This window comes from Salvia miltiorrhiza, chromosome 4 (assembly GCF_028751815.1).
Source record: "Salvia miltiorrhiza cultivar Shanhuang (shh) chromosome 4, IMPLAD_Smil_shh, whole genome shotgun sequence".
NCBI lineage: Eukaryota > Viridiplantae > Streptophyta > Magnoliopsida > Lamiales > Lamiaceae > Salvia > Salvia miltiorrhiza.
The window spans coordinates 44,370,164-44,383,724 of record NC_080390.1 but is presented as its reverse complement, the minus strand read 5'-3'; the positions used below and the strand labels follow the sequence as shown (position 1 = coordinate 44,383,724).

The 13,561-nt window shown below is 36.6% G+C and overlaps 1 protein-coding gene across 1 annotated transcript; it reads right to left on the bottom strand.

Moving 5' to 3' along the window:
• Positions 1-9,143: 9,143 nt before the first annotated feature.
• LOC131021919 (probable methyltransferase At1g29790) lies at positions 9,144-11,259 on the bottom strand. The gene has a single exon (XM_057951258.1). The coding sequence runs from the start codon at positions 11,101-11,103 to the stop codon at positions 9,964-9,966; it is 1,140 nt and encodes a 379-aa protein (XP_057807241.1). The 5' UTR covers positions 11,104-11,259; the 3' UTR covers positions 9,144-9,963.
• Between the last annotated feature and the right edge of the window lie 2,302 nt (positions 11,260-13,561).

The window sequence follows — 13,561 nt, the reverse complement described above, 5'->3', positions numbered from 1 at the left end:
GCCGTTAAGTTGTGGGCTTAAAATGTATTAAAGGGTTAAAGTACAAATCTCGAGCAGGTATGGGCGAGAATCTCGATGGAACACACTAGTCGTCGTTTTAAGAAACGGCGTCAACAAACCGTTAAGTTGTGGGCTTAAATGTAGTATTTATATGGGCTATGGGGAGTTATTTGGGCCAACGTTGAGTCTGGGGCGTAATACGCTCTAGGGGTGCCGACTTCAGGGGTGAATTTGTACTTTAACCTTTTTTTTGTTGGTAAAATCACTTATTATTTTAGTTAGAAAGTTTAATTGTTTGTTGGCCAAATTTGATCGAATTAATTTATCCACTTAATGCATGAAAAATATTTAAAATGTTATAATCCTTACTCATTTATTATAGGATAATTGTTGCTAGGCTATATTTGTTATTATTTTATCGAAATACAAATTTTAAAATTTAACTATATTATTTAAATATAAAAATAGTATAAATAGATAGAGTATATTAACATTCACAAACACACATATATGAATATATAGGGGAGGGCAAACATAAGTACACTTCTTAAGATATAAAATAAGAATGGGAAAAGGTGCAGATTGGCCCCCGAAGTAGTAGCCCGTATAACCCCTCTTACTCACTGTGTGTGCAACTAAACCCCTGAACTCCGAGAAAAGGGTGCAAATTTCCCCCTCTAACCTAACGCCGTTAACGGCCGTTAGTCAACTCTTTTTCTTTTCTTTTTTAATTATATCTCATCTCTCTTTTCTCTCATAAAGTCACGCACAAAAAAATAGGGAGCCCTCCTCCTCCAAAATCTGATCGCCGCCGCCGCTGATTCAAGCTCCGGCGAGGCCAGGCGAGGCTAGCCGAGGGCGCCGCCCCTTTCCTTCTCTCCTGGGCCTTAAACCCCAGAGCTCTCTCGGCTGCATATGCTCAGCGTCAAGGGCGAGCCCTAATTCCCCCCTTCCATCCGAAATCGCCGCCGCGATATTCGGCAAACCGGCTGCCTACCGCCAACGACACCCACCGCATGCTCTTTCTCTCAACCTGTGACAGATCGCGAGCCCTAGCTTTTCTCGATGAGGTGTCGCCTCTTTTTCTCAAATACGGCAAAATCGACGCCACCGCTGCTAAAAGGCCGGCAAGCAGCCAATCCATGGCTCCAATGTAGCCGCACCCAACAGGAGAGCCGTCTCCTGCTCGATTCTCCTCTGAAAAGGACGAAAGATAGAACCTTAGCATCGGCCTGTCTCCACCGCTCGAATTTCGAACGAAGAACACTGCGCACGCTCCCCATCACCACCGGCTGCTCTCTCTCAAACTTGCGGTAGTCCTCTGTGCTTTGCTTCAACAAAAGACAGCGCGAAGGTCGCCCCCAAATCACGCTGCAGAAGCATGCCAGCCGCCTCGAAGCTTCGCGAGTTTGTGATGTTTGGCAAGGCGTCGGCGCCGTCGCCAAATTTGACGCCTCTCACAGTGTAACGATCATAACCTCCTTATTTTCGCTATTTCTATATAATGTCGATTTGATTGGAATTGGAATTGGATTAATCGTTTGTGTTGCTGATAAAAGATGATCCAACAACTTGGTGATTCAACCACCGTTAGCGGAGGTGCAGTGGCCGAGAGAGAAAGAGGGCTGAGTGAGAGAGATGAGAGTTAATTAAAAAAAAAAAAAGTTGAACAGCCGACGTTAGGTCAGAGGGGGGAATTTGCACCCTTTTCTCGGAGTTTAGGGGTTTAGTTGCACACATAGTGACTAAGGGGGGTTTTACGCTATAGGGGTTACTTAGGGGTGTAATCGAACCGAACCGAATCGAATAGTGGTGTGCTCAAGTTTGGTTTGTTTAGTATCGATTCGAATCTCGAACTTTAATTACCGAATAATTTGAGGCTCACGAGCCTAATCGAGCCTATACGAACTTTCTAAATTTATATTTATATCCAAAATATTGATTATTTTATTTTAAAAACAAATTATTTTATTTAAAATACTAATAAATATATTAATTATTTTCTTATGACAAATAAAATTAATTAGAAATTTAATACAATTATTATTAATTTTAGTGGATAAATATAAGTTGTATCTACTAATAATTTATATTTTTCAAGTTGAATCACTTGACGAACATGTTCACGAGCTAACGAGCCGAATACTACTAAGTTCAAGTTTGGTTTGTTTATTTATCGAGCTTCTCTAAAAGAACTTGAACAAGCTTTTTTCGAGCTGAACTCCGAATAGTTCGCGAGCAGCTTGGTTTGTTTACACCCATAGGGCTACTACTTCGGGGGCTAATCTGCACCTTTTCCCAATAAGAATAATTTTCAGCTCTTAGATCATTAAGATCTACGGCTGATTCATCATCGTGTTGGATGAATTCATGGTCCTGAGTTCGAATCTCAAAGGTAGCAAAATTTGCTTTTCGCAATTCATACCTTTATACAAATTCATTCGTGTTCTACATAAAATTCATAAATTTTTCTTAGTTCTTATTTTTTATTTTAAGAGGTGCTTTCACAATAGCCCTCCCATATATATATATATATATATATATATATATAGGGGAGGGCTAAAATAAGTACACTTCTTAAGATATAAAATAAGAATCATTTTCAACCCTTAGATCATAAAGATCTACGGTTGATTCATCATCTTGTTGGATGAATTCATGATCCTGAGTTCAAATCCCAATGATAACAAAAATTTATTTTTCGCAATTCTACATTTATATAACGAATTCATACGTATTCTACATAAAATTCATACATTTTTTCTAGTTTTTATTTTTTATTTTAAGAGGTGCTCTCACGATAGCCCTTTCCTTTATATATATATATAGGGGCGCGCTCCAGTGAGACCCTATATTTTTCGTGAAACACTAGGACAATGAATAAGACATATAATACTAATGAACAAAATGTATATCTAATGAACAAGATGTATATATTGATGAAAAATAAAATTTAAAAAATTCGTAATGAATAAGACATATGTATTGTTGAACAGGGCCGTATATACTGATGAACAATGCAGTATATACTGATGAATAACAAAATTTAAAATATTCTACTCCCTCCAGGATTCGAACCCTGCGAAAAAAAATCACCCTCCAGATACAATATCAGCCATAGGATTGATAAAATAAACGCACCAGATCGTGCCCTAGATCTCACTAAAATTAGGGGGTCTCATTGGAGCGGCCCCCTATATATATATTATATATATATATATATATATATATATATATATATATATATATATATATATATATATATATATAGGAGGCCGCTCCAATGAGACACTCTAATTTTAGTGAGATCTAGGACACGATCTGATGCGTTTATTTTATCAATCCTATTGATGATATTGTATCTGGAGGGAGATTTTTTTTTTTGCAGGGTTCGAATCCTGGAGGGAGCAGATTATTTTAAATTTTGTTATTCATCAGTATATATGTCTTATTCATTACCAATTTTGTAAATTTTATTTTTCATCAGTATATACATCTTATTCGTTAGATATACGTCTTGTTCATTAGTATTATATGTCTTATTCATTGTCCTCATGTTACACGAAAAATAGGGGGTCTCACTAGAGCCCGCCCCTATAGACTTTGATTTTTATGTAATTTATAAAATTAATGATCTCAATAACAATATATGAAGTATTAGAATAAAAATAAATGCCTAAAACAAAAAAGATGACGCTAACGAGAGCTAAACATGATTGGTGCTCATATAAGGAGCTCACATAAGGTATGTAGCATATCATTTCTCTCTCTCTCTCTCTCTCTCATATATATATATATATATATATATATATATATATATATATATATATATATATATAAGAGATCAATAGAGAATGCCAAATGTAGATAGAATAGAGAATGAAATGTCGGTTCCGAATAAGTCAATAACTTTTCCGAATACGCCAATAATTTTACTGAACATGCATTTCTGAATAAAACGCGCCACCTCCAGGATTTGAACTCCAGTAGAAATGTTTGGAAATACCTAAAAAAGAAGGAATATAAATATTATGGGTTGAGAATATTTTCCAACTAAGCACCTAGCTCACAAGCCCAAAAAGACACCACAGTCTTTAGAAATAGTTGTTGCAAAGCCTGAAGGTCCTAAACCTACTTGATACTTGCCTATAATTGACATTATTTGGATATACAAATGACACTTATCAATTGAAACTATAACCTTGTAATAACCGACACTGTAACCTTGTAATTGACATTATTCCGATATACAAATGACACTGCGTATAATTGACACTATAAGCTTGAAATTGACACTGGGACTATCTAAATAGATATAAGATTTTGGATAATTCAATAATCAAACCGACCCGTTCGGGTTCAGGTTCAGTTCTCCAATAACTGAAAATTTCGGGTTTTGGTTCGAATTCGGTTATCAATTTTTTATTTCGGATATCGAATTAAAATTGAAGCCCTAATCTCCGAGACACATAATCTGATTTATGTTTATCTAATTACTCATACCGCCCCCACTTATGTTTAGTTGTTTAGTAAACAATGTGTGACGCCTGGGGACGAAGTGCGGAGTGATCGCCGGTGCAAAAAGAGGCACGGACAAGGAGCGGCTCTGATTAAGACTTCCAAGCGGAGGGGCGCAGGGATGAACCAGAACACACCCGAACGAGAGGGATTATGAGAATATGCAGGTATGAGACTGTATATTCGAGGAGAGCTTAAATGATTTGATAGGTGCTACTCATATCAACAAGATGCATCTTCTTTTTTGGTGCCCACGTGGAAGAAACTTCAAGATTAAGCGTGCTTCGCTTGGAGCAATTTCGGGATGGGTGACCCCTTGGAAAGTTTCTCAGGGAGCGTGCGAGTGAGGACAAAACACGCTAGAAAAGACTCTGTTGGTCTGTGGGGACATCCGTCAACTCTGAAGCCGGGCTGTTACAGGTGGTATCAGAGCGAGGATGAGAGAGAGACGTTGTGGCTGGTGGCTGAACTGCCGGTGGTGGCGGCGGCGTCGGAATCAGAGAGGGAGAAGAAGAGGGCGAGAGGTTGAGAGAGAAGGGAGAGGAGGAGCTGCTATGTGCGTGAGTGTGTGTTTAGTTTTAAATTAGGTTGTAGAATAATGGGCTTAGGGCCTCTTAGTGGATGAGTGTGGGAATGAGATTTAAATTGGGGCTTAATTTTATTAAATGGTTGGGCTCTTTTTAATTATCAAATGGACTTGCATTTGCATATCATTTTATAAAGGACATCATTCATATTATATTTGGACTTGAATTATTAATTTAAATTTAATTTTAATTAAATATTGAGCTCAAATCTTTTTATAAGAAAAGTTCTTTTATAATTTATTAGACAAATGATTTCAAATGGTTTTATGATTTAAACTACTACTATTATTATTATTTTCTAAAGTTTAATCAGGCCCTTAGAGCATCTCCAGCGGCGATGTCGAAGGCGGGGTTGAGCCGGGTCGCCAAGGTGGTGTCCGCGCTGGAGACACGGCGTGATGCGAGGGCGTGTCGAAGTGGAGACCCGGGGCGGAGGTGAGAAAAGATAATCGCGTGTGGGAGACGCGCGGAAATTAAAAAAAAAGAAACGAACAATTACATGAAGAAGAGAGAGAGGAGAGATGGGGGAAGAAGAATTTTAAAAAAGAAACGAAAAATTTGCAGAGAAATGGGGGAAGAAGAAGAAGAAGAAATAGTGGGGTGGGGTGGGGTCGGGCGGTGGGTGGGTGAAGAAAAATTGATTTGACTCATCCCAATTTTTAATTATTGCTATTTAATTGATTGTATTGTATTTAAATTAATGATATTTATTGTTAATTTTAATTATTGTAATTTTTTTATTATTAAAATTATGCAATTTTTTAATTATGTCTTTAATTTTATTTTAATTATTGTAATGTTTAATTTTAATGAAATTGAGAATTTAAAAATAAAAGTGTTGAATTGGGGATTTTTTTAAAAAATTGGACTTGAAGGAGCACATTTGGTCTCGTTTTGGTCCGATTGAGCCCTAGAAAATTATTGTAATTTTTTTTTATTATTGTATTTAAATTATATCTTTAAATTATTGTAATGTAGAATTTTAATTTTAATAAAATTTGAATTTTAAAAATAAAAGTGTAGAAATATGAATTTTGTGGAAATGGGGATCTAAGCACCCACCTAAGACACAATGCATTGGAGAGGGGTGTGTCTTAGGTGGGGCCCACTCCTAAGACACCCCTCTAAGACACCACCATTGTGGATGCTCTTATGTATTATTATTTGAATTTATCTGACTAGGTGCGGCGCGATTAGGACGTGAACTTTAAATTCTCGCAGTTAATTTTCGAAGCTCAAGTTTCAGGTGTGGGATTTATTTCAGTACATGCCCGCGGTTAATTCTTGTCCATTTTAATATTATGTGTGTACCATATGTGTTGTGAATTACATTTATTGCTAGGGCCCCGTTGAATGGGTCTAGGACTTCACCGTCCTTGGTATGCCACAATGCGATTTGAGGTTATGTATCGCTAGGAGCCCGTAAATAGGGTCCAGGACGGAAAGGTCCTTGGATTGCCACAATGCGATTACATATTACAAGGTTGCAACCATTATATTGAGGATGTCGCCAGTGGCCCGTAAATATGGTTTGGGACTTTAAAGTCCTTGGATTGCCACAGTGCGAATATTGAGGATATGTATGAAATAGCCATGCGTGTTACCGTTTTATTAATTTGGACAATGATTGCATGTTCCCACACTGAGTGTACTCTGTATGCTCATCTCATACTTAACATTTTCAGGTTTTAAAGGTCGGAGGCACGTGGAAGGTCGAATTGCGAATCAAATATTTTGAATTTAGCTATACTTAAAGATGTTATGTTGATCAAAGTGTTTTAAGATAAGATATTTATTTCTTTATTTTCATATTAAATATTTATTTATAGTCATGATTTTCCGCGTGCGTTTTCATTTAAATTTAAATTGGATTTGGGTGTCACAAGGTGGTATCAGAGCCGAACCTCTCCCAGTACGGTGTGGTTTGGGGACGAACCAAGCGGAAGATGGTGGGCCTGTGACGCCCGGAGACGAAGTGCGGAGTGATGGCCGGTGAAAAAAAGAGGCACGAACAAGGAGCGGCTCCGATTAAGACTTCCAAGCGGAGGGGCGTAGGGATGAACCGGAACACACCCGAACGAGAGGGATTCCGAGAATATGCAGGTATGAGACTGCATATTCGAGGAGAGCTTAAATGATTTGATAGGTGCTACTCATATCAACAAGATGCATCTTCTTTTCTGGTGCCCACGTGGAAGAAACTTCAAGATTAAGCGTGCTTGGCTTGGAGCAATTCTGGGATGGGTGACCCCCTGGGAAGTTTCTCAGGGAGCGTGCGAGTGAGGACAAAACACGCTAGAAAAGACTCTGTGGGTATGTGGGGACAGCCTCTGTTGGTCTATGGGGACAGCCGTCAACTCTGAAGCCGGACTGTTACACAATGTTTACACATAATCAGAATACACATAATCTAATTTCACATTCATGATTCTATCTCTTTTAATTTTTAAATAACTATTATAATTAAACGGGTGTTCAGATACACATAATCTGACTTTCATTATCGATCCTTTTAAGTAGTAGTAGATTTTTTGAATTTTAATTTTTTAAACAGGTGTTCGGATACCCAAATAACCGATCACCCAAAATAGTTAGTGAAATAGGGCATATTTCGGGGTTCGGATAACCGAACCGAACCGTTTAGACATCCCTAATTGACACTATTATGATATACAAATAACATTGCCTATAATTGACGCTATAAGCTTGAAATTGACACTATAAGCTTGAAAAAATTGACACTTGCCTATAATTGACACTATTCGCATATACAAACGACACGGTACATAATTGACACTATAATATTATAAATGACATTGCGTATAATTGACACTATAACACTGTAAAAATGATATTGCGTATAATTGACACTATAAGATTGTAAATGATACTGCGTATAATTGACCTTGTAAATGATACTATTTATAAATGATTGACACCATAAGATTGTAAATGACATTGCGTATAATTGACACTATAAGATTGTAAATGACACTACCTATAATTATTCGGATATACAAATGACACTGCATATAATTGCCATTATAATATTGTAAATGATAGAATGTATAACTGACACTATTCGGAAATATAAATGACACTTCCTATAATTGATACTATAAGATTATAAATGACACTACTTGTAAATAATTGATACTATAACCTTGTAAATAACACTGCGTATAACTAACACTATTCGGAAATATAAATGACACTCCCTATAATTGACACTATATGATTGTAAAGGACACTGCGTATAATTTACCTTGTAAATGACACTACTCGTAAATGATTGACACTATAAGATTGTAAATGACACTGCATATAATTGACACTATAAGATTGTAAATGACACTGTCTATAATTGACATTGTTCGGATATACAAATGACATTGTTATCATATTAAAATGATATTATGTTACTTGTCAAATGGCACCATTAATACGTCGAATTGACACTATGTGACACCTCCTATAAATTAAATAACACTATTCGGATATACAAATGGCACTACTTGTAAAAATGACACAATTATCTTATCAAAATGATAATATGTTACTTGTCAAGTGACACTATTAATACATTGAATTGACACTATGTATCTTGTAAATGCCAATGTCTATAAATAACATTATTCGGATATACAAATGATATTATGTTATTTGTGAAGTGATACTATATAACTTGTGAAGTGATACTATTTATACATCGAATTGACACTATGTATCTTATAAATGTCACTTTTTATAAATAATTCGGATATACAAATGACACTAAAAATGACACAATTATCTTATCAAAATGATATTAATTATGTTACTTGTCAAATGACTCTATTAATATATTGAATTGACATTATGTGCCTTGTAAATGACACTTTCTATAAATAACACTATTTGGATATACAAATGACACATTTTACATACAAATGACACTATGTTACTTGTCAATTGACAAGTAAATTTGCGCTTTTGATATACAATTGCACCGTATTAATTGAGGTATTTTATTGCTAGTATTTTAGTGATCAACTACACTTCGCAATCTTGGTAGACAATTATATTCAAGAAGACAATATACAAATACAACTATATCACAAACAGTAACTGAGAATCAACCAAAACAACATAAATAAATAAATGGATTTCTAGATTTACATATAGCAACAATTCTATAAAAAAAATTAAGCCCAACAAAATACCTTATGTCTTCGTGGCGTGCGAGTAGTGCCAGAGGGTGTCGATGGCAGCGGTCAACGGTGGGTTGGAGCTTGGCAGTGTCGTCGCTGTTGAATAGGATAACAGGTAAGAGAGTTTGAGAGAGAGAAGGTCTCTGTGAATCGATGGCAGCGATAGAGCTTGGCAGTTGACGGCGGTGACGGTTCAGAATGGGAGAAGTGAAGAGAAGAACACTTGCACACGCACGCACGTAGGAGTGAGGACAGTTGGGTTTAGATTCAGAATAGTGAAAATATAAATGAATTCAGATTTTGAAATTCAATATATTTCATATTTTCTTGTTTTAAAACCCAGAATTATTTAGCCCAAAAGCCCGACAAATTGTTTTGGCAGACTATTTTAGGCCCGAGTTTCTTTGGACCTTATTTTTAAAAGCTTAGCCTAGACTAGCCATACATCCAGGCAGACTGAGTCGGCCTATCGGATCGGATCAATTTTGACAGCTCAACATATTTTTATGTACTGGTCAATATCAATAATACAACTCAATCGAAATAACATTACTGAATCGATGATCTCAATATATCGTTAATGTGAGTTATTGAAAAAAATCGATTTTGTGTCATATATATATATATATTATTCCGCCCAAAAACCAAAATAAAGATGAAGAAAAGGATCACCAAGAATTGTTTAATGGCTTCTCCAAGAGGGCAGAAAGATACATCTCATTGAGGTCGGGCCCCCTATCGAGCTTCCTCCCCACCTCCCACCGCAGCTTCCGAAAGCCCACGCTCTCTATGAGCGGCGCGTAGAGCTCCTGCAGCTCATCCCCCACGCAGAAAAAGTGATCCAACCAAAACAAACCCCCCGGCCTCAGCACTCTGTATATATCAAACACCATAAAATGCAGCAGCTCCGCCGGAATCCAGTTGCTGAGCACGTGCATCGAGTGAACTATGTCCAACGTGTTGTCAAAAAACGGCAGCCGCTGCGAGATGCTGACGTAGAGCGGCACCACCCCTCTCGCCGCGATGAAACTGTTGAAGGGCCCGTTCAGATTCATGGACGTCGTCATGATCGTCACGTTGCGCTCCCTCATCCTCACCGCGAACGTCGCCACGCCGCCCCCGATGTCCAGTCCGATCCGGATGCTCCCCGGCGGCTTCGCGCCCAGGACCTCCTCGATGGTGAAGTCCAGGTTGGAGGCTGCATGGCCGCTCCACCGCCGCCTCTCGCGCCCCTCCAGGTCGAAGCAGTCCTTGCAGTCGTCGAAGCCCTTCTGCTTGCGCCAGCGGTTGATAAGGCACGAGTAGTTTTTGCAGCTGTAGGCCGTCCAGACCACGGTGGCGTCGGAGGGGGTGGACCAGAGGCTGTCGGGAAGGGGCCGGGGCTCCACGGGGTTGCCGGGGGCGGCGGGCCGGCACCGGCGCCGGGGGAGGGGCTCACACCCCTTGAGGAGGAGTTTCTGGGAGAGGAGCTCGTCGTCCGGGCATGATCCGTTCACTTCGTATGACATGTAGCGGCGGAGGTCGCCTTGGAAGAGGGTGCACGAGCTGCCCACCGACGGCAGGATCTTGTCGGAGTCGAAATTGCGGTTGAAACCGAATGGGAGCTTCTGTGGAGATGTGAAGGCGACGAACTCGGAGGGGAGGTCTAGGGTTTCAGTTTTCAAGTCCTCCGGAGAGGGTGGATCGGACTGTAAGTGAGGGTTGAGAGAGCATGAGGAAGAGTAGAAAGTTGTGAAGATGAACAAAGTGAAAAGATTTGATGAGAGTAGGAGGAGAAGGAAAAAGAGGGTATTGCAAGAGAATTCCATGGGTTTTGGATCTCTGAAAAGAGTTATAAAGTTTAGAGATGAGTGATGGGTTAATTTAATACTTTGAAGTTCATGTGGCAAAGTTAGTTTAAATAATAGAGGTCAATGTTTGGCAGCTTCAATTATGGGGAAGTAGGTTCTTTCATATTGCTTTGTTTATCAGTGTCTTGGATAATAAAACATAGGAGTGGGTACTCAGTAGTGAGAGATACTCGTACTGGCAAAGTTCAGCCCATTATATTAATTCCAGATTTAGTTACATTAATTAAATGTATAAATGTATCACTTTCTCCGTCTCATTATTCGTGCTCATTCGATTCAAGTAGAAGAATAGAAAGAAAGTAAAATTAAATAAAGAGATGGAATGATAACAAAAACTAGTATTGCTTTTATTGAATATTAATTTGATTTAACAATAAAAATAAATTATTAGTAAGTGATTCCCTTTCTTTTTGTTTTCCCTCTATTTTGAGGACTGATGAGTAATAAATTGAGTGATTGAATTACCCTCAAGTAAATATAATGTTTAATTTATTGTCCAAACCAAACAATAAGTAATGGATTCAATAATTAATTGAATCCCTTTCCAACCTCTAAAAACATCCAATCAAACATGGACTTAATGTTTTAATTACTACTCCCTCCGTCCCGCGAAGCATGACACACTTTCCATTTTGGGTTGTCCCACGAAGCATGACACGTTTCCTTTTTTGTCAATAATTATTACATTCTCTCTTCTACTTTATCACCTTTATTATATTCTCTCACCTACTTTATCACTTTTATTACCTTCTCTCTCCTACTTTATCAATTTTATACTTTATTAATTACACACTTAAAACACTAATCTACAATTCCTTAATTCCCGTGCCGAACTCAAACGTGTCATGCTTCGCGGGACGGAGGGAGTATTTCTCATTAATAATGTTTCATATCTTTTTTAGTAAAAAAATAACTATTTAAAATATTATTAATGATGGATCCAACTCTTCTTATTGACCAAGCTAGTCACTTAAAATACTCATTTAATATCTTCTATCAACTCGCTTTATACCCTAACTAGTAGCTACACATTTTCTTAATCTCTATGTTCAAAAGTAATGAGACATTACTAATAGAACAGAGAGAGTACTGTTTTTCTAATAGAGTTTTTCGTCCATTTATGTAAATATTAAAATAATTATTTTACTTAAATAAATATTATTAATAATTATAAAAATATAGCATTAATTATAAAAATTCTTATCAAAATATTTTTTATGATTTTAATTTGATCATAATTTAAAATCTGAAAACTTTAATTTTATTTTACAAAAGTTAAAAAAAAAAAAAAAAAAGTTCAAAACCTCCCCCTCCCTCCCAATTTCCCATCAAACGAGCATTGTCACTGCCTGTATCATTGTTACTAACATCTATCGCGTGCATCATCAATTTTCAATATTTTCAACAAAAATCAAAACTTTTTTATTTGTAGAGAAGCAATATCTTCAATGTGAAAAGGTGTTAATCTCATATTTATGTTGTATAAGGATAGTGAATGAGATAAATAAAATTGATAAAAATAATAATTAAATAATTAATCAAATCTTAAAGTGATAAATAATCATGTAATTGAATTATTAAAATAAAAATCAAGTTAATGAATTATTCATTACAAATTAAATCATATAAATTAAAATTAAATTAAATTAAATTTTTAAATCAATCATCCTCCCTCACCCAACCTCCTGCACTGCACGTGTATTCTTTTGAATACTCGTAGCGAGTGCCAACAATCTTCAAGGATTTGTTGTATTAATGATGAAAAGTCCATTATGCCCCTGGAGACAATCAAAATGGCTTGAGATTATATTCACTCTTTCTCATATTATCTCTTTTCCCCAACTTGAAAGTCAATTCTAAATTGTTACTTTGGTACAATGATCAACATCCACCTTCACTCCCCAACCTCGCTCCAAGTCCTAAGTATTCGACTTTGAAACAACAAGACACTATAAAATGTCATTCTCATTTATTTTTTATCTGTCGCTATCTTTATAAGTCAAAACATTAAATTAACATGAACTAACATAATAACTCAATTATAAATTTAGAGCGTTTATATATATAAGCAACGATCTCGATTACAAATTCCAATGTGAAAGCCGATATTTTCAGCGATTTCATCGGGACAAGTCACATGTCCTCTACTAAATTCTTCGGTGAAGATTTGTACCCTTCTTCACAATTTTGAAAATATGATCGAGTTTAAAGTATATTCTAAATTCTCATTCGAATTTTGAAATGACAATTTTTCACAATTTGATTTGAAGGTGGAAGCTTTGTTTTAAATACTAATTATTTATAATATATAAGAAAAAAATTCTAGTAATGAATTAACAGTGAAATTAAATAATATTAAAAAATTCTTATGTATCCCAATTGAATGGACTGAATTCTAGTTAATAATTACTATAAA

What these genes read in the sequence shown, in the direction of transcription:
- LOC131021919 (XM_057951258.1), bottom strand. Translation starts at nt 11,103, where the DNA reads ATGGAATTCTCTTGCAATACCCTCTTTTTCCTTCTCCTCCTACTCTCA.